The sequence below is a fragment of the Zootermopsis nevadensis genome, unplaced genomic scaffold, assembly GCF_977971745.1.
Source record: "Zootermopsis nevadensis isolate Lab colony 2312 unplaced genomic scaffold, Znev_1.0 Znev_ptg000061l, whole genome shotgun sequence".
Taxonomy (NCBI): Eukaryota; Metazoa; Arthropoda; class Insecta; order Blattodea; family Termopsidae; genus Zootermopsis; species Zootermopsis nevadensis.
Window position 1 is genome coordinate 1586918 of NW_028259192.1, and position 25302 is coordinate 1612219.

Consider the following 25302-nt stretch of genomic DNA (forward strand, 5'->3'; position numbering starts at 1 on the left):
CGGGAATGAAATGTCGGTGGGTAAAACCTATTGATATATTATAGCAGGGGTACTCAACCGCAGGTCGCAAGTATACGTTATTATAATGATGAAAAATTTTGCTTGATACTAGAAAAAGCCTTGTAATTATGTCGTCAGTATTTTAAAAGTCCTGTCCCTGTACGTAACTTTACAGATTAATTAAGGATGTCGAATCAAGATGTAAGACGGGTTATTCTGATGAAAACTTAGAGGGATGCATGCATATTCAAGAAAGATAAATTAAACCTGACATTGAAAGACTATCGAAGCAGGAGCATTTTAAGGTTTTTCACTGATTGACGATTTTGTGAAACGAAATTATTGAATGTTGTGTGAACTTACCTGCAGGGTATTTAAGAAATTGTAATGGCGTTTATAACTTTTCGGTCGACAAGAAATGCCTTGGGAAATGCGCTCCCAAGAGTGGGAAAGGTTAAGAAACTATGCTTTATTCTAGATGCCCTTGGGTCGGCAACCTGCGGAAACTCTTTCTTTCGGCCCGCAACATGAAATTTAACAAAACATTATGAAAATTACTGTGGTGTTAATAACTGGAAGTTTTATAAAACCAACAGTTTGAAAGCAAACAAATTATGTATTTAGAATGTACCTGATTGTATTGAGAAATACATGTTATCCGATTCTCTGATCCGTTTTTATGTGAATACCAGCTGTGCTATGTAAGTTAAAAGAATTTAGCTTCGCTAACTGTCCAGGATGTTATTAATTTTTCTGATGTCGTCGTCAAAAGTTATGAATAGCCAATGCGGCCCGCGTTATTTAAGAGGTTGCTGACCCCTGATATAGACCGTGAACGTTCTCCCCTCATCCAATCCTCATCCGATCATTTCTCATCTGTCTTGTCTCCTCCGTAAGCCTTAGAAGAAATCTGGTACGTGAGGCATGTTGCTATGGGAACAGATTTAAAACGATATATCAACGTCCGTTACAAACTCAGTTTCCATTATCCACTTCATTCCTTTGCAATTTTGAACCATCACTGATAAAACTTCGTTTTGTTCACATGTTTGGGGTTTATTTTATGGAAACGTTCACTACGCAAATGGATTTTAAATCCAACCTTTAAACTTTAGAAAAGAGGGGTTAGGAGAACGGGGGTACAAATGATATCTCCGTTGAACCGCGCGCTGCTGCGTGTCGCCTGGTAGTATAAACTGTCCCGCTCTGCACCGATAACCGATAAGTTGCCTAGCACCAAGGCGCTGATGGGCACTGGAGCGTGCTGTGTACCCATTATAATGGGGTCTCGTCTGCGAGTAGGTGCAGTATCGGCGTTCATAAAAAGGGCAGAGTTGCGTCACAGGGCCCTCTTTTTCCCAACGATAGTATTTTTAAAAAAAAAAGTGTGTGGGAGAGGTAGTTAGAAATTCCGTTCACAGGAGGCGCGAGTGGAAACATCTGACTGGTCTTTGAAGTGACTGTACTACGTTGTTTTATTGAATTTTAAGAAGTACGATGTGCGATCGAAAAGTTTCAAGACTGTGTCAATAGAGGGTGAACCGGATGTAGTACGAGCTTCTGCCGCTAGGGGGTGCGGCCTACATTCATTGTTAATCAGTGTGCCAGCCGGCATCATCGAATTAGCATTTGTTTCTTAGTTACGGGCGTTTTGGTAGTGCATTACACCGACCCTCCTGCGATTTCGGAATGGCGTGTGCATCAAATTTTGCCAAAGACTCGCCAAAACGGCTACGGAAACCTATGAAATGCTAAAGCAAGCATTTGGGGAGTCCGCAATGGGTCGTGCACAAACTTCTGTGTGGCATTCACGTTTTAAAAATGGCCGAACCTCTGTCGATGATGACGAGCGTTCTGGACGACCATCTTCGAGCACAACGCCCGAAAATGTTACGAAGATTCGGCAGGCCATTCACGAAGATCGACGTCGTACCATCAACGACTTGTGCGACATTGTTGGGATAGGCTATGGGAATTGTCAGCTGATTCTAAAGGAAGAACTCCACATGCGACGCATCCTGTCTGAGGACCAGAAGCAGAATCGACTTCTCGTTTGTCAGGAGCTCAAAGATCTTGCAAGAACCGACCCCAACTTCCTTTCTAAGCTCCGTGTGACTTCTTCCTCTTCCCAAAGATGAAAATTCAGCTAAAGGGAAGGAGATTTGAGACGATAGAAGAGATTCAGGCAGAATCGCAGATGGTGCTTGACAGGCTGACAAAGAAAGATTTCCAGGGATGCTTCCAGGCTTGGCAGCGGCGCTGGGATCGTTGTGTTCACTCACAGGGGAACTACTTCGAGGGTGATGGATGAATTTAATACCTGAGATAAGTGTACGGGTTTTTATAGGCGCAGTCTTGAAACTTTCCGATCGCACCTCGTAAGTATATTCCTTTAACGATGAATGGGGATGGATATGGTAGGAGACGGCCCTTGGCTGTTATTTTAAGCCCGTCACTGTTTTGAGCTAGCTTATTTAGTTTGTAGCTGTTTTTTTTTGCATCGAAATGTCGTTCTTTGCATTCTGAAGTTGAAGTTGCCTTCGCTTGGGATGAATAATGTAACCAGCTCGCCGTCTTATCCCTTGTAATAAAATGATCCCTTCTTTTTATGTTGACGTCAAAATAAATCATAAAGTCCGCCCCCAGAACAGGCACTGCCGTCAAACTGTAGAATGGCCAAAAATATTGCATTGTGTTTCTTGCTGTATTGAAGCAGAACGTCGTATATTGTTCTCCGGGTAACGTCTAGAGCAAAGTGGGCAATGCGCGGTTAGAGCTGGGCCCCAAAAATATTAGGTCCGACCTGTAGTGCACGCGTGAGCGGATAACACTCGTGGTATCGTCAGTCTATGTCTGTCTGTCGCGTTATCCTAGTAACTGGGCATCCCCCATGCCCCGGGAATGCATTATGGGTTGGCCGTATATGTCCGTCCGTCCGTCCAGTCGATTTAACTCGAGAACCACTTGACGGATTTAGATTAAATTTGATGTGGAGTTTGTGCCGTTGTGCACTACCTCAAAATCGTACTTTTGAATATCGTGAGGTGGACATCCAAGTGCTGCGACCTGGTATCCAAAGTGGGAACTGTCGAACAGGGCGAATAATACGTGAAAAACATTTCCCGAGTTTATTTTTGGAACACATTGGGAGATCGAATACGGAGAAGACCTTGAAGGGACATAGTGTGATGGTGTGCATTGGACTAAACTGGCGCGTGATGGCGTTTAGTTGCCGGAAAGTTCCATTAAAGAGGGGGGGGGGGTAATTTATTGACTAACTGAACGGCTGTCCGTGGAGTTAGTTGGTAAAAGAACGATCAGGTTTTGCAGGATTACTGGGGGAATTTTTGTAGACCAATGACGATCATGTGTGTTGTTTCAGGAAGAGTGAGTGAGTGAGTGAGCGAGTGACTTGATGCTTCTGTTCGCGCTCCAACCTTCATCATGGTGTACGAAGTGACCCGCCTGAAGTGCAGCTGACCCAATACAGGGGTCAACATGAACGTCGGGCCGAAGAGCCCGCATCTACCTGACGGATTGGAGCCGGAGGTGAGTGTGACTTTGAGCATCTCGTAGAACAGACGTTTAAGAGACGATGGAGGTTGCAGGCATCTCTGAAACGTCCGCAGATTTTTTTTTTACCACGGCGGAACAACCCAAAAGACAGCCAAGAAGTAATTTGTCTGTCGCTGGGTTAAATTTTGTATTTGTATCGCTGATACAACATTTCAGGGAAGATTATTTTTCTTTGTTTATTTTCTATGAAACGCGTGTTTTCGGGGACGTATAATTACTTCAGCCTTGTAATCCTGGGGTCTCGGGTTCGATTCCCGGCGGTGCCCGAATTTATAACTTGTGTTGGGCAAGGCCGTGGTCTAGGCAACACGGAGTTTTCCTCCGTGGCATCCCAACAATTACTCCATTCACACACAGAAGAAGGCAATGGCAAACCACTTCTGGATCATCTGCCAAGAACGTATATGAACAGGTCCCAGTCCGAGAAAAGGATGGAAGGATCCTGTTCATATGGACCTGTCGTCAGACAGAACACTAAATAATAAAATAAAAAAATCGATTCACTACAGCCGTTGCTTACAGGTCCCTGGAAAACGACTTTAAAGTTGGTTCACGCGTTTATCTACACGTGTGACTGACTACAAGACAGGAAAATTATCGCACTTTCACATGCGAGGACAGGATAAGGCGGGCATAGTCCTTCAACTGTTTCCTGATCTGCTGCTTCTAGCTTTTTGTTGTCGCCAAGTTGGTTGGTTCTGAATTCTTTTAGAGGAGGACATTGGCTTTGATGTGCACGTGTGTTCTTCTTGATGACTGGGAAATAAATTACGGGAAAGGAAATGGGTACACGTGACATCGTTGCAAAGAGAACATAAGAGGGATATTTTACTTTGTAAGACGAAGTTGTTGAAGATTCTATTCTGTTTCATCAATGATTCAGAATGCCAGAGTCTATATTCTTTAATTATCTGTGATACGCAATGTAAAAGAATGGATCCATACATGGCTGGTTCAATTTCCGTCCGATTATTTCGTAATTTTGTGTTTTTTCGTCTTAATATCACTGTACGAGGTGCGATCGAAAGGTTTCAAGACTGCGCGTATAAAAACCCGTACACTTATCTCAGGTATTAAATTCATCCATCACCCTCGAAGTAGTTCCCCTGGGAGTGAACACAACGATCCCAGCGCCGCTGCCAAGCCTGGAAGCATCCCTGGAAATCTTTCTTTGTCAGCCTGTCAAGCACCATCTGCGATTCTGCCTGAATCTCTTCTATCGTCTCAAATCTCCTTCCCTTTAGCTGAATTTTCATCTTTGGGAAGAGGAAGAAGTCACACGGAGCTTAGAAAGGAAGTTGGGGTCGGTTCTTGCAAGATCTTTGAGCTCCTGACAAACGAGAAGTCGATTCTGCTTCTGGTCCTCAGACAGGATGCGTCGCATGTGGAGTTCTTCCTTTAGAATCAGCTGACAGGTCCCATAGCCTATCCCAACAATGTCGCACAAGTCGTTGATGGTACGACGTCGATCTTCGTGAATGGCCTGCCGAATCTTCGTAACATTTTCGGGCGTTGTGCTCGAAGATGGTCGTCCAGAACGCTCGTCATCATCGACAGAGGTTCGGCCATTTTTAAAACGTGAATGCCACACAAAAGTTTGTGCACGACCCATTGCGGACTCCCCAAATGCTTGCTTTAGCATTTCATAGGTTTCCGTAGCCGTTTTGGCGAGTCTTTGGCAAAATTTGATGCACACGCCATTCCGAAATCGCAGGAGGGTCGGTGTAATGCACTACCAAAACGCCCGTAACTAAGAAACAAATGCTAATTCGATGATGCCGGCTGGCACACTGATTCACTATGAATGTAGGCCGCACCCCCTAGCGGCAGAAGCTCGTACTACATCCGGTTCGCCCACTATTGACACAGTCTTGAAACTTTCCGATCGCACCTCGTACTTTGGATTGTTTGAGCCATGGAGTAGTTAATTTACACCCAAAAGCTCAGTCAGCAGTTGCTATTCATAATGTGGTTAAATGCACAAGACCAGTTCACTTCGGACAAGGAACTAACGGTAATTGTCTGTCCTGTGTCCGGCCGCCCGATCGTGTCCCCTCTGCAGACACGCGTCCGGGCAGCCTCTGGACCCTTTTTTTTTTTCAGACTTGTGAGTCGTCGCGCTGTTGTGAATATTAACGGGCCCGTTCCATTTGATGATAACAACGTCGTTGAATGTGAATCAACATTTATATAAAGTTTCTACCAAGCAGGTTAACGTACCAGTAACTCGTATGAATTTGCTCAGAAACTTCGAGCGTGTGAGTCTTTCCCGCCGTGTGCCTGAAAGTATAAATATTAAAAGATTGTAGTATTAAAAATATATTAAAATTAGCCGTCAATCACAATATAATATTATTAAAAGATTAAAATATCATTTTACGTTCCCTATCGAGTACTCGATTTACATGTACTCGATAGGGAACGTAAAATGATATTTTAATCTTTTAATAATATTATATTGTGATTGACGGCTAATTTTAATATATTTTTAATACTATATAAATCGCAATATGACGCATCTACAATACCTTAAAAGACTGTAATTTTACCTTGTGTTCTGTATCGGTATGAAATTTAGTCTTTTACATTTTGGAAGGAACACTGTTATGGAAGACCACGGATAAAATATTGGTCCGGAGACCAGATGTCGTGACTCTGTATTTTTCTCCATTATATTCCTCAGTAATTCCAAGCTAATTCGAGGCAGTTTTTTTAAATCTCTCTCGAGGTCGCGTCTTTGGTTGATGCATTTGTTGATTTAAAGACACTGCATCAGCTGGAGAGGTTATTTAGCGCCGAATTGTAGAGGATGTTCTCGTGTGGGATGGATCAACGGGAAAGGATCGGGAAGGAAGACGGCAAGCGAGTCGTGATTCGTGTTCCTCGGTTAGACTGACTGGAATCTGTGTTAACACTGAGCTAACCCGCTCGGGCGTAACTCCGTGTGTAGTGAATCTTTATATACTACACACGTGTTTGCAGTACTTCGATGCGCAACATGTCAGTGTGTTTAAGTTGCCTTGGGATAATTAATTATCCCTCACACATGTTCTGTTTAACTGCAGTATCGTTGGTTATGAAACATTAAAGGCTCGTTCACACTGTGGCGCAGGACACGGTCAGGTATCGGAAAGGACAAGCACGCGAGTACGATGTAGTATGTACCAGGGTGTCGGTCAGTTAGGTTGTGGAAGTATTTGTTCTGACACCAGTTATTGAATTTTATTTGTTTGTGGTTTATTTAACGACGTTTTTTTTCAGTAGTTCGGACTGTATAGCGTCTAATTAGTGGATGATAAGTAAAGTAAAGTTTGCCCCACTATACGCCATGTAGGCGCTTGGGGTGAGTGGAGGTATAGCTCCTCCCGTCCTTGACCTCAGCACTAGATGGGGGTGAGTGGTCATCATCACGCCCCGGCCGGCTTTACCCCCGGGAAAGGACCCCGGTACCCATTGTAGAGGAGGCTGGGTGGGCCCCAGGGGCTAGAGGAAAAATCCTCTGCCTCTGTCAGGGATCGAACCCGAGTCGTCCAGTCCGTAGCTAGTCACTATACTGACTGAGCTATCCCGGGTCGAGAGGATGAGACTGAATAATGAATTGGTAAGGATGTGGAAGGAACTGAAAAAGGTAAAGAGAGATCGAAGAAGGAATAAGGGAATGTGGATGGACGACATATTTGTATTAAGGTGTAAACAAGGGGGAAAATGAAGTTTTCCGACGTTTCAGAGGGCCTTGCAGTCTACCATACGACACGCGCTACAACCCTGAAGACAGACATCTTCAAGTTGTCTTCGGTTTGCGCCGACAGGCTTGGGGCGTAGTACGAAAGTTGCCTCCCTGAGTGACCCAGTGTGCCTGGCCCTAGACCTAATCGGGCCAGGTTTTATACTGGATCTGAAATGACCTTACCCTGCCCTGCTTCATAGTTTGAACCAGCCGTATTCGTGTAATGTGGGAAGTATTTTAAGGAACAGAAGGAGAGGTCAAACGAATTATCCCCTGACCTTGTAACTCTATCCGCAGTTTCGCGTGACGTCTGGGTCAATAGATCCACTGCAGTGATGTGTTGTTATTCGGACTGACTCGGGAACCACCAACACATTTGATGGTGATTTAGACCGTTTTTGTCCGTACAGTACTTATCGACGGGATTACTGTACGTCTACGTCTATTTATACAGATAGAGTCACCGTTTTGAAGATGGCTGCCTTCTGGGATGTTCCGCCGTGTGGTCTGGTAGGAAGTGACAGAGGTTTCAGGGGGGGGGGGGTGCTTGGCCTGAAGATGGAGGCATGAAGTACCTCTGAAGTTCAGTAATTTTTTTACTAGAATACATGGCGAATCTCACTTCATGTCTTTTGTCAAGCGTAAGACAGAGTCTGTACAACGTAGCCTAGTCAAAAGAACCTTATTTGTGCACATTTAAAGTTTGACTTGAAGAATAATTTTAGGTTGGAGTTTGCGGCGTTAATATTATAAATGGTAGTTGTCTGTTCTTTTTAATAACACTATTTTTTTTTTCACAGATATGAAAAACAATTAATTTGTGATGGTAATTTACTGTAGGACTGTTTATTATTATTATTAGTGTTCTGTCTGACGACAGGTCCATATGAACAGGATCCTTCCATCCTTTTCTCGGACTGGGACCTGTTCATATACGTTCTTGGCAGATGATCCAGAAGTGGTTTGCCATTGCCTTCTTCTGTGTGTGAATGGAGTAATTGTTGGGATGCCACGGAGGAAAACTCCTTGTTGCCTAGACCACGGCCTTGCCCAACACAAGTTATAAATTCGGGCACCGCCGGGAATCGAACCCGAGACCCCAGGATTACAAGGCCAGCGTTCTAACCGCTAGACCACCTCATCTTATTATTATTTAGTGTTCTGTCTGACGACAGGTCCATATGAACAGGATCCTTCCATCCTTTTCTCGGACTGGGACCTGTTCATATACGTTCTTGGCAGATGATCCAGAAGTGGTTTGCCATTGCCTTCTTCTGTGTGTGAATGGAGTAATTGTTGGGATGCCACGGAGGAAAACTCCTTGTTGCCTAGACCACGGCCTTGCCCAACACAAGTTATAAATTCGGGCACCGCCGGGAATCGAACCCGAGACCCCAGGATTACAAGGCCAGCGTTCTAACCGCTAGACCACCTCATCTTATTATTATTTAGTGTTCTGTCTGACGACAGGTCCATATGAACAGGATCCTTCCATCCTTTTCTCGGACTGGGACCTGTTCATATACGTTCTTGGCAGATGATCCAGAAGTGGTTTGCCATTGCCTTCTTCTGTGTGTGAATGGAGTAATTGTTGGGATGCCACGGAGGAAAACTCCTTGTTGCCTAGACCACGGCCTTGCCCAACACAAGTTATAAATTCGGGCACCGCCGGGAATCGAACCCGAGACCCCAGGATTACAAGGCTAGTGTTCTGACCACTAGACCACCGTGGCGGTATTGTAGGACTGTACCAAATTTAATCTAAATCTGCTCAGTAATGTTGGAGATCCAGTGTGCAGGCACGAACCTCCTCTGTTATGTGTTTGTACAAAGAACACACAACAAGATTGAAGTATACCTGTAATTTTCAGCACCTTCTCTCTGAAACTATATTGCATACCCCCCCCCCCCCAGAGGAATCATACCGCAGAGAGAGTTCAGTTACGAGATGCGACATGAATTCTATTGCCTTATAGAGAACTTGTACTGTCGAGCCATTCTGTTTTAACTGGATCATGAAAAGGAATTTATAGATCACTAGGCCAGATGGTAGGCATTTTACTTTCAGTTTTGAGGTCACTCCTGTCCCAGTCATCAGTTTCGCAAGGTTACTCTCTCTCTCTCTGTTTCTAACCCTTTCCGTTTAATTTTCTAGATATTTGACCATAGAGCGTAGAGCATCCTCGTCTGCGAGTGGTCAACTTCTGCCCCCCCCCCCCCCATATGTATAAAGGGTTGTGTAATGCACAAAAACATTTACATAAGTAATATTTAATGCTGTGTTTTAATGATTGTTATTTCTTGTTTTGTCGACAGAGGGAACCAGTGAAGTTCGACGTCCACCTCCGTGGCGCTCCAAATGAGGTGGTGCAGCTCGTGCAGAACATTAAAGATGTTAGTCTGTCTGATTTATTTTTCCTTTCATAATACTTTGTTCTCCATACTGGGAAAAAAAAAGTGGGGGGGGGGGGCATAGTCTAATTTTTGTGTAATGATTTATTAATTTGTAAATATGTATAAATGTCTGTATTACAAAGAAATTCTTAAAAGTTCTTGGTTTCATTAATGATTTGACGTGAATGCAATTTGAAGTAACAGTTTAATATAGACATGTTAATATGTCGAATTAATGATATGCAGAGCATTAAAAATGGTATTTGATGTAGTTACATAAACAGGTTGTCAGTGTTTGACATTGAAGTGTTAAACATGAATTCCATAATAGATGCAAAACATGTTACGCAGATGATGGCTGTCTCCATCATCTGAGCCTTGAGTGCCCTGATGATGGTTGAGTGTGTGTGCGCGTGCACATGTGTACATATAATTTTATGTGTTTAGTATGCAGCCCATAAAGGTTCTCATTTAAATATGATCCTGTGATTTGAACATCTGTGTGTCCCTTATATATTAGACTTCATCGTGTTCTGGTAGAAGTCAGTACACTCTTATTTTTGTTCGGGGTTAAAGTGATAAGGGGTCCTCAGTGGCCGCGCGGTCTGAGGCGTGGGCCCTGCGTCGCTTGGTCGCTGGGACCGTGGGTTCGAATCCCACTCAAGCCATGGATGCTGTGCTGTGTCCTGTGTACAGGTAGAGGCCTCGCGACAGGCCGATCCCTCGTCCAAGGAGTCCTATCGAATGTCCATAGATCAGAGCCAACGAAAAGTTGGGACCCGCAGTGCTCAGGCGCTTGAAGAACGGGTCGTTCCCAGTATCCGATTAAAGTGATAAAAGTCTTGTGACATTCTAGTTTAAATAAAACATTTACCAAATTTAGAAAATTCCTCTGTTTCTTCTTTGTGTGTGTTTATTTATGGCTTATTTTAAGATATTGTCAGTTGACGGACGATATAGCATCAGATGATAGGGTGATTAGTGAATATTGAACTTGAAAGGATGTGGAATGAAATGGTCATATCCGAATTTAAGGTACCATGCTAGCATTTACTTGAAGGGATTGAGGAATACCATCATTACCTCAGGATGGCCAGTCTCTGCATTGAGAATTGAACGCTGACTCTCCCAAATATGTAGCAAAGTGCTAACCAATTGGTGCAGTGATTCATTTTTAGACATTTTCAAGAGAACTTGACAAATAGGGGTTCTTCCATTGAATAGGTGATACTTATTTGGGTATCCAAGAAATTCCCTGTTATTAACGGAAACCAAAAGGTTCTTTCTTCGCTGTCATTAAAAAATTCTGTCCTCTCCTTCAGTGGAAATAATTTACTAGAAAGAGACTGTAGGAGCTTAAACTTACATTGGGTGAGAACTTAAATCAAGAAGTGTTAAACAATGCTTTCACTGTGTATTAAAACAATTTTCGTAGACATTGCCTACATTTTACCCAGTAATACCTACCTGTATGTCAGATATAAGGTTAAACGTAATGTTATAGGTTGCAGAACAGTTCCTGTACCATTGGAAGACGTTCCCTATCATCCTGCCGCCACCCCTTGCTTCGTCAAGCCAGCCGACACACCAGCATCAGAATTCAATGGGAGGAAACAGCTCCGAGTTTCATGGAGGCAGCGTCGCTGGTTCGACCGATAACAACGGCTCGTCTCTGTCCCTGGCACGAAGGAGCAACAAGCACCTGAATATGCGTGATCTGTTTCTCGCGCCCTCATTTGATGAGCTTGACGCCGTTGCCGTCGACTCTAAAGGAGAACCGAGGAGGCTAAGCAACAAGCAGCTTGAGTCTATCAGGGAAAGGGGGTAAGTAAAGCTGGCTTTATTTTACTCAGCTGTTTTCCAGCGTTTGCTCTTTTGTGACTAGTAAGGGAAATTGAGTCGGTCCGTTTTATATCTCTCTGCATTGCTTACTCTCTCTTGTATTGAACACTGTATTAGGAGACGGCCGTATCCGACTCGAATTTTATAGGTGACGACCAGTTTGAATCCTGTTTGGTGATTGGCTGTTCTGACTGATGCCTTTCATAGGTTTCTAGCCTAATACGTGGAGAGTACATTGAAACAGATCTCAGTCACATCCTTCCCATCGTTTCCAATTCACCATATGTAATCATGCTTTCATTTTGGATAATACTACATAGTGTCTGTAGTTGATGCAGGGTAGTTAAATGACCCACAGAATAACGTTGGTGAATCATATTACGCACATGTGTTGTCTGGTGGAATTGACTGACGTTTTGGAGGTGCTTGCTGCCCCCACTATCGAGTCCGTCGCCCCAACGACGGAGACGGCAAGCGCCTCTGAAATGTAAGTAAATTTCTATCAGACTACATGGCACAGCAACCTAAAGGAGAATCAAAACAGGAAACTTAATTAAACTGTACCAAGAAAGCTGCTAGGTCAGCGGTGAAGTCCCACCTAAGATCTTGGGGTTTTGATAATGAGTTTGGTGTCGGGTAGGAGGGCCTTCTGCACGCGCGCCAGGTACAGCGCGGTGAATGTGGGGCATTTGTGGGATGATGATTAGTCAGAGGAAGTTGAAAGCTTTCCCCAGTTTAATTTTGAGCGGGTTGTTATTTAATGATATTGTATCGACTAAGTATTTTTAGTGTGAATGATTGTGATGTTGGTGGACCTAACAGGAATTCACCTGGAATGACTAAGGAAGTCTGCGGAACCTAGGTGGGGCTGTAGTCAGTATCCAAATCTCTGCCTTTGTCCTTAAAAAATCCTGTATTGATCGCTGTTGAATGACTCTACAGAAGAAGACAGCATTGAATCGGCCGAGTTGTAGGGCAGCTTCATATGCGCTATGCCGTCTAATTTATTAACCTTTTACATGCGACGTGGCATACAAGAAAACTTTGTTCTGCATGGTAGTGGAAGTTTAATCATTTTTTTTGTCAGGTGATAGAAGTTTTAGTTTACTACAGTGATTTTTTTTTTGTAACGAGTTGACTGATTTAGTGTCAAGAAATATGTTGTTTTTTTATTTAAGTCCTTTGTACCATAGTAATATCAGTAAATGCCATCGTTGTAGTGATTGAAATTGCTTTTGGCATTATTTCTTCGTTCATATTCATAATATATGTTCCATACAACCGGGCGCACGAAGTACGTGTGATGCGCAGAAATATCTGATTTAATTTTTATTCAGAAATATACGCAAGTAGTCGGCAACAAAATTATATAAATTCTCCTGAACTGCTTTTGTTTTTTAGTTGTTCGGTGTTATTAAATAGGATGAGATGAGCTCAGGCATGTAGCGTGCGTGGGAGCGATGAGAAATATATACAGAATTGTGGTTGGAAACTGAAGGAAAGAGACCACATGGGAGACCGAGGCACAGGTGGGAGATTAATGTTAATATGGTTTTTAAATAAATGAAATGTGAGGGTGTGCATGTGCTAGATTCATAATTCATAATTCTAAAGTTGTTTTTTCTTAAATTAATGGCTGGAGTTGTGCTAGTTCTGTCATCCCAGTGATGATCTATGGACTAGGTGGTTGATGCATTGTGGGTTTTCTATCTAAACCATCCACACTCCTATATGGTTGTAATTTGTGCTGAAGTATAAATTAGGATTAGTGTGAAGCTAATTCTTTGCTCCATCTAGAGGTTCTGTACCATTTTGCGCACTGTATGCTTTATTACCGTAGTGCTTAGGCTCTACAGTTTTTTTAATATGTGGATAATTTCTTCAATCAGGTATTGATGTTATTTGTACTGGTTATTATTTTATTCAACTTTTATTCTTTACACATCTGTCATCTTTGTGTCTTGCGATTAGACTGTTGTGTTATTACAGTGACACTCTTGATTTACGCTGAACAGCGTGTACTGACTTCCACAGTTTTTGTCGGGTTTTGGTTCGTGAACTGTGTTCACTTGAGTTGCTGTATCCATTTTATGCTTATGTTATATTGACAGTGAAATAAGTAAATAAGATGCAGTATTTTCTTCCCTTCGTTAGGTATTAAAAACGTAAAAATTGTTAATTTAAGACTAGCAAAATATAGTCCTCTTTTTAAGATTACTTTCTTTAAAGATGGGGTGTCTTGTGGGATGTTGAGCTGTGTACTCTAGTAGACGTTCACCAGATACTGTGCAGGGCAACATCCCAGAAGACGGTCATCTTCATTTTGCTGCCCCGAGTATGTGAGTCGCACTGCTGCTTTCTTTAGTTTTTTTCATATAATCTACATTTCACGGAGTCTGTGTTATTTTCTAATATTTATGAATAGTTGGTTTACACTGTCTGAAAACTGGTTTGGAAGAGTACATTCTTACAGAGAGTTTCTGTGATTTTATGATATTCAGATTCATGGACCTGAACGTGATCTAGAATTAGGACTTTCCTTTATTGTGTGATAAAACCGTGTAAGATATATGTTAAGTGTCTCAGGACATTCTTGTCTAAAAAGAAGGCGTTACGTTATTTCCGCCGAGCATCGTAAGATAATATATTGTGAATATGGACACTGAAATATGTATTTTGAATTATGTATCAAGATCTTCCAGATTCTGTTACTGTAGCATTGTTTCTTCTGTGTGTCTTATACCATATTTTGTTTCCTTCCTTTCTTTCCATTACTGAAAAGCTTACACAAGGATAAATATGGAAAGCCGAAGAAATTGAGCGCTACTCAGTTGGAAAGTATTCGCCGCTGGGGGTACGTTTTCAACAGAGAGATCATTGTTTACTAAAAAAAAAAAAAAATTAATTGTGTGATGGAAGGTTTGTGTGGTTTGGTAATAACAAAAACTCAAGCCATGGACATGGGGCCCCAGTAACCACAGCAATAAGAGAATGTGGCATGTCTGAGGAATTTTTGTTCCCCCCTTCCCATTGGAGTGTAACCGTGTTTCCCCCTGTTTACAGCTGTTGGTACGTAACAGTAATTCACATAGTTCAGTCTGTATCGCAGTCCTCAGTGTTAATTGGTTCATTTATCTTAACCTGATAACAAAATTTCAGTAAAAGTAACTGTCGTAATGTGCATGTCTCCAGAAAATCATGTTTCAGGTTTTTTGTTGACTGTTTTGATGTAAGAAATAAAAATTGTAATGTATTTGTTACTTCGCCTTTCCTCCTGCAGCATTCATGCTCCTAATGATACAGCATTTTGTATATTTTTTAGCAGTTGATTGCAGAGGGTTAAGTATCCCGTACTAATAGCAATTATTTTTCTAATATATATTTATTATTCAAGTCTATACACAAACTTTTAAATTGTTGATGTTAAAATTTAAAATTAATATTAATATTCTGCACCATTCATCGTTATCTCGATGTTACAATATTGCGCTTTATACTATACTACATGTTTCAATGTCATAGCATCATCTTCAGGTTTATTATCTTTAAAACTACTCTATATTTATTAATGCAAGTTTTTCATTGATTGTAGATTGTAGATTACTGTTGTGGGTGTTCCTTTGATCTTCTTATTATGTTGCATATTATGTTGCATATTATGTTAGTTGTTCATTATTCTGTGAAATTATTAACAATATAATTAACATTTGAGTTATTAATATTATTTATATGTAGTAGTATAAAGCGCAATATTGTAACATCGAGATAACGATGAATGGCGCAGAATATTAATATTAATTTTAAATTTTAACATCAACAATTTAAAAGTTTGTGTATAGACTTGAATAATAAATATATATTTGAATTTTAAACACAAACATGACGCATCTAAACTATAAATTATTTTTCTCTTTAAATTGAGGGTTTCAGATGATGAAAGTTTATTTAATCAGATTTATTCATAAATGTCTTCAAGCAGGGCTGTGTAAATTTTTGATCTGAAGTAAGAATTTGAAATTGTGTTACCCGTTTCCAAAACTTCATGTCCGTTAACGTATTACCAGTCCATTTCACTCGAACTCCCAGTTCACTGAATAGTTTTCATTTTTTAGATAACAGTTTTGTACTGACATATGCTTTAGTGCGTTTCTGAAATAATTTACAGCTGGCATTACATGTACCTTAAGTCTAATATTTGTAAAACTCTTCCTTACATTTAATTTACTACATATAAGAGTCGGTACTTTTTGGTGTGAATTTATAGTTGTTGTTAGGCCTGGCTTATTGACTTCCAATTTTTAACTCTGATGTATTACTGCATTGGGTAATAATATATAATGGTTACTATTTGTTTGCATGTGCGTTAAATATTTGGGTAGTGGTAGCATGCTTTTAGTTAGAATATGGTAATTAATACATCTTTTATTTCTTTTATTACTTTTCATTTAACTTGGGTGTTGGTCTGTCCGTATTTTACTATTCTACATTTTAGTTTTGGAAGTAAATTCTTACATTTTAAACAAGGCGTGCCTCCTATTTTATACGCACATGAATCATCAGATGTGCTCTTTTGAATAGGTTTTTACTGATTGGAGTGTCATGTTGATGGTACCTGTTTAAATAATTATTATTTCTGTTTCAAACATGACATTTCATTTATACTGGAATAAACTGCGGAGTTAAACAGAAATATATGGGACCGCAAGTATGCCAAAAGTCTTGGCCACCATCTGGTTTTTTATTTCAATATTACAATAATTTTCTTGTAGTGCCCTGAAATTTTTAAAGATGTAATTTCATGTGTGGGATTTTTAATTGTATTTTTGAACTGTGTTGAGTATAAATTTGATAGAGTGTCGCATAGCAGCAACTGTAAATTCTGTTATATATGTTGGAATACAGGTTTCAGTATTGTTTTTATCGTGCGAAGACAAGTGTCCGTATTTGGAACAGATTCCTTTGAAAGGTCAACCAGACTTCTTCATGTAACTGTGTTGCTGATTCCCAGTCTTAATCATGACTTGTACTTATAGAGCCAGCTGAACCAATGTTTATTACGCCATATCAGTCATGATGTCTCGCATACCGTTTCTGTTATGAAAACCATGGTTATAAGATTTACTGTTCCTGTATTCTGAGCTCACGGCACTAAAGTCGTCCATATTATTTAATTAGAACTGTGCAAAATAACCGGTTTGTGGACTTCCTCAGCTGCCAGTGTACATGAACATGAGGATCAACAAAACATTTTTCTTCGAACTCTGTATTTTTTCAACATTTGTCCAAATTATTACACTAATTATTCATTTATATTATAATTATTACATATTTTTTTTACCAGTGTTAGAAAATTCTGTTTTATCTTCTTGTTTTGTTGCAACAGAAAGGAAATGCATGATTTATAAACCTTTCAATAGTTTAACATAAATTTATCTTATTAATCAGTGTATACTTGATGTTTTGCTATCTGGTGTATTACATGTATCTACTAGATACGTAAATAAAATCTAGCATAACCTCCTGTTAAACGTCTTGCTTAATCCTTCATGTACTGTAACATGAATTATATTGGGTTAAGCAGAACATTTTACATGAGGTTGTACTTGGTGGTTTTATTCACGTATGAAAATTATATTTGGACTCTTGGTTTCTTCTTAAATGTAGCTCTTATTAATAGAGTCTGTTAATGATTACCAAATTTACAGTTCTGTCTTACAGTATGCTTTGTCGTAAGTGTAAAACAGCACTTATATTGTGATTCACGTGCCGTTGCTTTGTGCCAAATTCTGCGTTTTTAGCGGATAATGCAAATAGTATTCGGTGTTTAAACGTTCAGACACGAATAACGTCAGGGGCGATATATGTTAAGCATCCATTCCTGCCGCTGTAAAATCATGTTTTTAGTTTTGAGAACAGCTGTTATATAAAGCGTGTGCTTAATAAAATTAAAAATATATGATTTAAAAAAAATGTTCATGTAGAAAGAGGCTCCAGTGATATTTGACTTACATAAATTATTATCTGAATTAGCGTGGTAATTAAAAATGTTGCGGGTTGTTCCTAAATGTAAGTGTGAAGGAAAGATTCATTTTATTGAAGAATTGCATTAGTAACGTAGTAGAATTGCTGACAACCAGTGCATGGTTTATCGGCCTTCGATTTAGACAACCCTCTCTGTGCATGCAGGGCATACGTATTCTATCTTTATAGTAGCTGTAATACTCAGATGTGCCATCAGAAAATAATTGATTTTTCCTTAGTTCTCTGCTCAGTAATGAAAATTTGTTTTTAAATACTGCACCTGCGAGTCTGTTAAATGTGAAAGGGAAGAGATTAATTAATTTTTTTAACAACAAATTTATATATATCAAAGTACTCGTCAGATAAAGTATTTTTTGTAGTCTGTATAACTCTTTTTCATATAACATGTGTTTCTTACAATTGAATTATTTATAATCATGGACCTTCTGTCAGCTGTATCTCAGTTTTGGGATCGAGAATTAATCATTCAGTGCAAAATTTCTCACAGATGATGTGCTGAAGTAGACATTTTCATTGTTCGTTTCCACACCATTCATTCTACCGTGCAATCCATAATTTTCTGACAAATCACATGGTTTTTACTACAGTACATCAGTTTCATTGGTATATCATAATTAAGTAAATTTACCATTGATTTATCGTTGAATAATTACAAAATGTTATTTCTGTATGACATCGAGTGCAATAAACAAAGCTTTTAGTTATGTATTTGGTTGCAAATACAAATACAAAAAATTAAAATGTTAACAAGACCCGAGTGAACATTTTGTAAGATTGTTTGTGTAAGTTCTTTTAGTTTCATTGACTTCAAACACAAATGTATAAAATTTTATCAATACTCCAGTTTTATGTTTCCTGTTATGTTCATTGGTGTCTGTGTTTTGTGTTTTATATATTTAAAATACACAAATTTAGGTTAATATTTCTGACTTAAAATTTTTGCAGTGTATGGGTGTTATAAAATTTTCTCGCGTGATCAGTTGCATCATTGTCGAGTCAGATGCCAACAGTTTGAAGACTCTCTGTCTCCGTCATCAGGGGAAGTTTGAGGAATGACCAAGTTTAGTGATAGATGTGTCAGGTTTGTGTTTGTGCTGTTATTTGTTGAGATGTATAACTTTAAGAATTGTTTTGTATGCAGAGAATTTGAGGTGGAGAGTCTCAACTTCACAGGACAGGTACACAAGTGGCAACTAAGTCAGCTCCTGCAGAAGGGAACAGAACGTAGCCAAGAGTCATTGTTAAATGACCTCGCTCTTGCACTGAGATTTATCATAGTCACTGCCAAGGGACGTCTCTCCTCTCATTTCTTCAGCTTGTATGAGGCACTTCGCGCTCTGCTTACTGGGCTTCTACGCTTACTAGGTAAGTTCTTGTACACTTATATTCATATAGAAGAGGTAAAGCAGGGCTGGCTTTAAGTAAGGGGTTAGTGAAGCATTTTACCTCTTTTAAGCTGAATTTTGTCTAAATAATATTTAATAATACAGTCATTACCACAAAGGAAATATACAGCATCTTGTATGATTTGAGGTTTTCACAGCGGTGAAGATTTCTGTCTTCTGGGTTGTTGCGTTGTGTAGTCTGGTCGATGTTTACCAACGTTTCAGAGGTCTCCATCATCAGGGCGATGGATGTGCCAGTTGAGTGGGTGGGGCTAGGTTTATAGGAGCCGGACCGTGAATGGAGTAGCCTGCCCCCAGCCAATGGGAGCAGGTGTCAAATCAGGCATGGGTGGGGACCAATAGGAGTGTGTGTGTGCATGTGTGAGAGAGAGGGGTCAAAGTACAGCCCTTGTGAGGACCTCGGGAAGCGCGTATAGCTCGGGGATACTTCTATACTCTCGACAAAAACCGGCTACACGGATCGGATAATCAGGGAAGCCATCGAGATCGAACTACATCCTGATAATTTCAACAGAGAAGATGGACTTCACCTGAGCCGGTCACGGAAGCCCCTCATTCACACTCTTTGAGGGCTCCGAAAGCATTCCAGAGAGCACCACCTGAACCACCTAGACCGGCCTTTTCAGGGCCCCGATCACAATCCGCCCAACTCCCGATTTCCCTCCGGACGCACTTCACACAGTCAAAGGCATGATTGGTTGTATTAATGTAGGTACATTACTGCCTAAATTCATGAAGGTCAGACTGTACTCGTCTTACTACCGGTTTCTCTCGTTTGGAGCTTCGTTCACTGTTTGCTTTGTGTTTTAGATATCATTATTGGTGTACCGTCCTTACAAGCTCATAACCTGGATGCCAAAATTCGGGAGGAAAGATGCAGATATCTAGTTGCAGAATTGGTTTGTCGGGTAAGAATGTTTGAACGTCTAATAACTGATTTGTGTTCTGAATTTTATTCTAATTTTAATTTTGTCTCTCGTACTAATATGATTGGTTCTGTTAGAGATTCACACAAAATTATGTAATGGAACCTAATTTAAAATGTCACTTAGAAGATTAAAGTATAATTGGAAGAAAGTACTGAAATGATGCTGCGTCATATTTATAACATTTTGAACTGCATTCAACTGATTGAAAGAGAATCTAGTGATATACTTCATTGACTGTGGTTATGGTTGGATTTCATAGTGAATTAGTCGTTGAAATAATACTGGAAATTAATGTTCTCTCTCAAGAAGTCTTGTCTGTTCTACTTTGGTGGACTCTTCAGCAACATTTTGGATGGGCACATATTAAAAAATATTATTCCTGGCATCTTTCATTCAGTGTCGTGATTTATTTCTTACCCAAGATAGGAGAGTTATATTGAAAGAAAATCATTTAGAAATTAAAATTTCTTTAAAAAATGCCAAAATGGAGCCACTTTTGATGCTTAGAAGTAAATAAAAGATGTTTGTCGTTTATCTTGTGTGTGCCAGAACTGTAAAATCACATTTCTTATGCTGTTTTACAAAATAAGTTAATATGTGACACTTGTAAGCTTGAATAAGAAACTAAATATAAATTCTATATTTGGAACATGTTTTATTGTACCTTCATAGAATATTTTGTCGAGACCACATTGAACTTAAAAACACTGTGCGTAATTTCTAAATAGAAACAAGTAATTAATTAAATGTACTTTACAGTGTAGTTCCTATTACTTAGCGAATTAAAAACAGTTTTTAAGATGCACATGTATTTCTGCAGGCTGAGTTTGAGGACTCTTTAGAGTTGTTGTGTGGGTTCGTGCGTCGCCAGTTACATCGAGCCACTATGGAGAAATTTGAAGTGGAACGAGAGTCATCTCATCCTCCAGTTCCTGTGCCATATCTCTTCCTTACACCTAAGGTAATATGGCTGACTGTTGTATCTTTGTTTCTGAAGATGTTTATGCCTCCATCGCCATTGGTGTTGGCCAATTATTGTGGAGTTTTTGCTAAGTTATTTATTCCAACATTTTCATGGGGGTCTGTAGGAACTGTGAGAAACCACGTAATAACGTCAGTCAAGATAGCTGATCCCCCAGCTGGGACTTTTAAGTGCTGCGTGTCAAACGCAAGTCAGTTGCAGTATTGCTTGCCAACTTCCTTAGTCCATTTTATTTATAATATATTTATTACCAAAGAATTGCTTTGTTAGCTTTGATTAGTCTGTTCTTAATTTTTTTATTGAAAAAATTATTTTCTTATCTTCTGTTTGATAGTGGGTTCTTATATGTGTCATGCTCAGTCCTTTCCTAAAAAATATTTTAGTGTTTCTTCTGAACCAGATCTTTAATTGTAGTACCTAATAGTGCTTAATGAAATCAACAGCGTGTTGAGCTGGATTTACGCTTGTTTAATCGTGACATCATGAGACGTGCCCTTCCGATCCTGGTCGCCATTCTGGAACGTGAGACTCGTGGATGGTTCTTACATTTCCGAGAGAGACTGATCTCTGAGTTGCGAAGCCAGAAGCTGCCAGATGAGGAAATTGAACGAGTGAGTGTTGGATACGTTCTTGTCACGAATTTAATTCTCTTTTAGTGACACTAAAACTAGTCTTTAACAACAGAAATATAACAAAGAAAGTCTTTGCACTTAGCAGACCAGATGATATTTGCGTAGGCTATAATTCCTACGACCATATCACCCCTTTTTTGCGATCGCATATTTCTGCATTTGGCAGCAAGTCATTTGTCTCTTAAAATTGATATCTGTAATAATACCAGAATTTAATAATACAAGAAAAATGTCCCATTTAGAAGAGTTCCAAGGGCAGTTGTTAAATAGCTACCATTTTTAATTAACCCATATCGCACTTGAGTCTTTCCATTGGTGTTATTTTAGGAGGTGAACCAGGCAGTAATGCGGGAATACTTGCAGAGGGTGTATACCAGCATCTTGTCGCACCCGGATCTGGTGGCGCTGGGTGAAGGCATTCCTCAGCTGTTGGTCCAGCAGGCTCAGTCTGTCATCCTAATGCACAGGTGAACTAAACTTTGTGAACATGGTAGTGAACCTTTAAGGTCCATAACAGTAGGGAATTAATTATTTTACATACCACGTGAGTAATTATTAGCCTCTCAAGGAGCACTCTCGAGTAAGGACGTGGCTCAACATACTGTTCTGTAACAAGATGGCTGTCTTCTGGGATGTTGTGTGTGTAATCTGGTAGAAATTGACTGACAGTTTAGAGGTGATCAGGTGATCGCCCTGATGACGGAGATATTTGTCCATAAGACTACATGGCACAATGTCCCAGAAAACAACCGTCTCCTTATTTACTGCCGTGAGAACTTGAAATCTAACTTTGTTATATAAGAACTTCGTGTGACTGAACAGCATGATTTAGTGATTAACATTTCTACTTCATGTTTGAGAAGTCCCGGTTTCAACTCTCAGCCCAGAGACTTCTTCTTCTTCTATGGCTCTCCGGTCCGTATTCGGTCCACGGCCTTCTCAATTCTCCTCTTCCATTCGGTCCTCTGTTAGGTCCATCTGTCCGAGGCTTTGATCGAGGTTTCGAAACATCTTACTTTTTACGGTGCAAGGTTGTTAGCCTTGCGACCAACCCTCAACCTGGAGGACCAGGGTACCTGTCTTAGTCTGACCTCTCCCCATCGACCAATCTGGCTAGGGAGGCCCTACCAGTAGCTCTTGGGGTTACTGAGGTACTCAAGCCTCACCACCACGACAGGGTGCAGGTACCATTAAGCAGCCCAGAGACACATGACAGTAAATTTATTTTACAGCTGAATAACTATCAGATGATTGTGCAAGACATTGTACCTGTAACTATTTATAAAATTATGTGACAGGTTGTATTACCATGTGGTAGAATAAAAGAAATATTACAGATTAATCAGTGAAGTCATTGCTAAAAGAAAAATTGAAATCAGCTTGTGCACATTTTTGCGAGTGTCATTTCTTAATATGGTATTTTGGTCTTTTAAGGGCTGTCGAAAATGTTCAACGGAAATTGGCAAAAACAAAGGAGTCTCTGAAGCAGCGCATCGAGTACATGTATCCAGTGCTGTCTCGTATTCGGCCCTGGATGAGGAACAAGTTGAGGAGTGCCGAGGTGAACAATTTGGACTTTAATAGATGTATGATCTCTATTGTCAATTGAAAGGCAGTAGATGGGGTGAGTGGTCAGTATCACGCCCTGGCCACACCTTGTGCCTTGGGAAAGGACCCCATTGAATTTGGCCTCAGAGCTGGTATGGGCACAGAGGCTGGAAGAAAATTTGTTAGCCTCGGCCAGGATTGAAGCCCCTTGTCCAGTCTATAGTCAGACAGTACGCTGATTGAACTGTTCCACCTCAATTTAAATTTCAACGTCATGTCTACAAACACTTGAGTATTTTGATTAATGTGTACCAAACCAGAGAAATTTATTTTATAAGTTGGCAATTTCGCCTGTGTGTAAGGAAGATCACTCGGTTCATTGCTTGTAATATGGCAGGAAGATAAACTGTAACGTGCCCAGCTGAATAACGCTGTCGAGTGATTGGTAAAGCTAGTAGAATACGTATAGTTTTTTTGTGTGTGTGTGTTTAGGCATGGGCAATGAGACACGGATAAAAAGTTTTAGTTCGAGAGTCCACATGGGAGACCTAAGTGTAAATGGGAGGATCGTATTAACATTTTTATAGAGACATATGATGTGATTATGCTGATTGGATTAATGTAGCTCAGAATAGGGACAAGTGAGAGGCTGTTGTCCTTAAATTGAAAGCACACACTTCGGAGGCTGACAGAAAAATCTTTCTGAAAAAATAATCAGTTAAAGAACTGGTTAAGTTTATTTTAAACTTTAATTTTACAGAATGTGTGAAAAATTTATTTTGTTATTTGGTGACTTTTCATTTAAAGAAACTAATTGGTGCCTTTAATTCTCATCTGAACCTTGCTTCAAAGTGCTTGCTACAGTCATTATTTTGCATTCCTGTGCAGAGCCACTTCATCGAGGAATGTCAGTGGAGTGCTCACGAAGAAGCACTTGCACTGTGCAGTAACCAGCGGCTGCACCAGACGGTGTACTTCCTCAACAGGGACCTCACATTCATGAGGGAGGTAATGATCTCTGTATGCATTAACTGGGTACAGTATCGTGAGAGGTGAAGTAAAAGGAGGCTGGAGACAGCAGCGTAACGAGGCACTTTATAATTTGTTCTCATCACCAAGTACCAAGAGAAATGAGAAATATGAACAAAATTTTAGTCAGATAACCTAAAGGAAACAGACTGCTTAAAAATACATACACATAGATGGGAGGATAATATTAAAATTGCTATTAAAGAAATAAAGTTTGAAGGGGTGGAATGGATTTATCTGGCTTAGGGTACGGACCAGTGCCAGACTTTTGTTAACGTGGCAATGAACTTTAGGTTGATGGTCCACCATCGTTCTTAATAAACACTGAAACTATAATTAGCCTAATATTCAGCTCATGCCAGGATGAATACTTTAAAACACATGGTAATTAAAATTCTGAAGAAGGAATTTTCTCCAGGGATTTACTGTGTTGGGTTCACTGCTACTTCATGTTTTAATTATAATTTCTGTCATGTTGCCCTTGTAATTCTCGATATCTGTCAGAAATCTGCAGAGTCTGGAGAGAACAGTGATTTGTTTACCTTCGTCATTTCAGTGTCATGGAACTCGTTGAGCGAAAAGTACTTTTGCAGAACGCTCAAAACTGGCACTTTAAAATGATTAAATTATAACACAACTTGTATGTGCTTATAATTTTACTGTTTATAAAATTATTGTTGGTTATTTAATACATTGTACAAGAAATCTGATCTTATTCAACTACTCTGGAGTAATAAAAGAAAATTTACTGAACTTTCTTATATGATGAATAATCAGCGATTATTTACCTAAACAGTACCAAACATCTCATCTTTGTGATGGTGAAGTGTTGTGTTTTCTTTGAGGTACAGACTGAATATTGGTCTTCATAGTGTTAATCATCGCTGTATTGTTACGATTCTGTACAGAGAGAGCCAGTATTGCTGAAAGAGCTCTGTAAGGTGAAGATGCCGACTCGAAGCTTCCAGTGGTTGACTCAGATCTGGTTCCCGAGTAACTGGATTGTTAGACGTAACTTCCAGGGCCAGTCTGAGGTGATCCCAACAGTTCAGAGTGCGACAGCCACGTCCATCACCACTCCTCGTTCTGACCCTAGCCAAGTGAGTATTGACAGATTCTTGTTTTATTCGTAGCCAATCACATCGATTGTGCTGTAAATATAAGAATATTTTAGTGTCTGATTTATGGTCTTCGG

The 25302-nt window shown here is 40.0% G+C and overlaps 1 protein-coding gene across 8 annotated transcripts in view; it reads left to right on the forward strand.

Moving 5' to 3' along the window:
- The window catches only part of LOC110830265 (uncharacterized), an 83878-nt gene that overhangs the window by 45479 nt on the left and 13097 nt on the right, over positions 1–25302 (forward strand). For 5 of the 8 annotated variants that reach the window (XM_087340441.1, XM_022064962.2, XM_087340442.1 and 2 more), the window contains 12 exons: positions 3383–3549; positions 9620–9697; positions 11202–11521; positions 14322–14393; positions 18723–18946; positions 19798–19895; positions 20737–20877; positions 21342–21509; positions 21858–21997; positions 22965–23091; positions 23967–24086; positions 25016–25207. In XM_087340441.1, the coding sequence (XP_087196567.1) occupies positions 3499–3549; positions 9620–9697; positions 11202–11521; positions 14322–14393; positions 18723–18946; positions 19798–19895; positions 20737–20877; positions 21342–21509; positions 21858–21997; positions 22965–23091; positions 23967–24086; positions 25016–25207 (1731 nt within the window). In that variant the 5' untranslated portion in view covers positions 3383–3498. The remainder of the gene's footprint in view (positions 1–3382; positions 3550–9619; positions 9698–11201; positions 11522–14321; positions 14394–18722; positions 18947–19797; positions 19896–20736; positions 20878–21341; positions 21510–21857; positions 21998–22964; positions 23092–23966; positions 24087–25015; positions 25208–25302) is intronic. The other 3 variants (XM_087340444.1, XM_087340443.1, XM_087340447.1) reach the window with 2 other exon arrangements.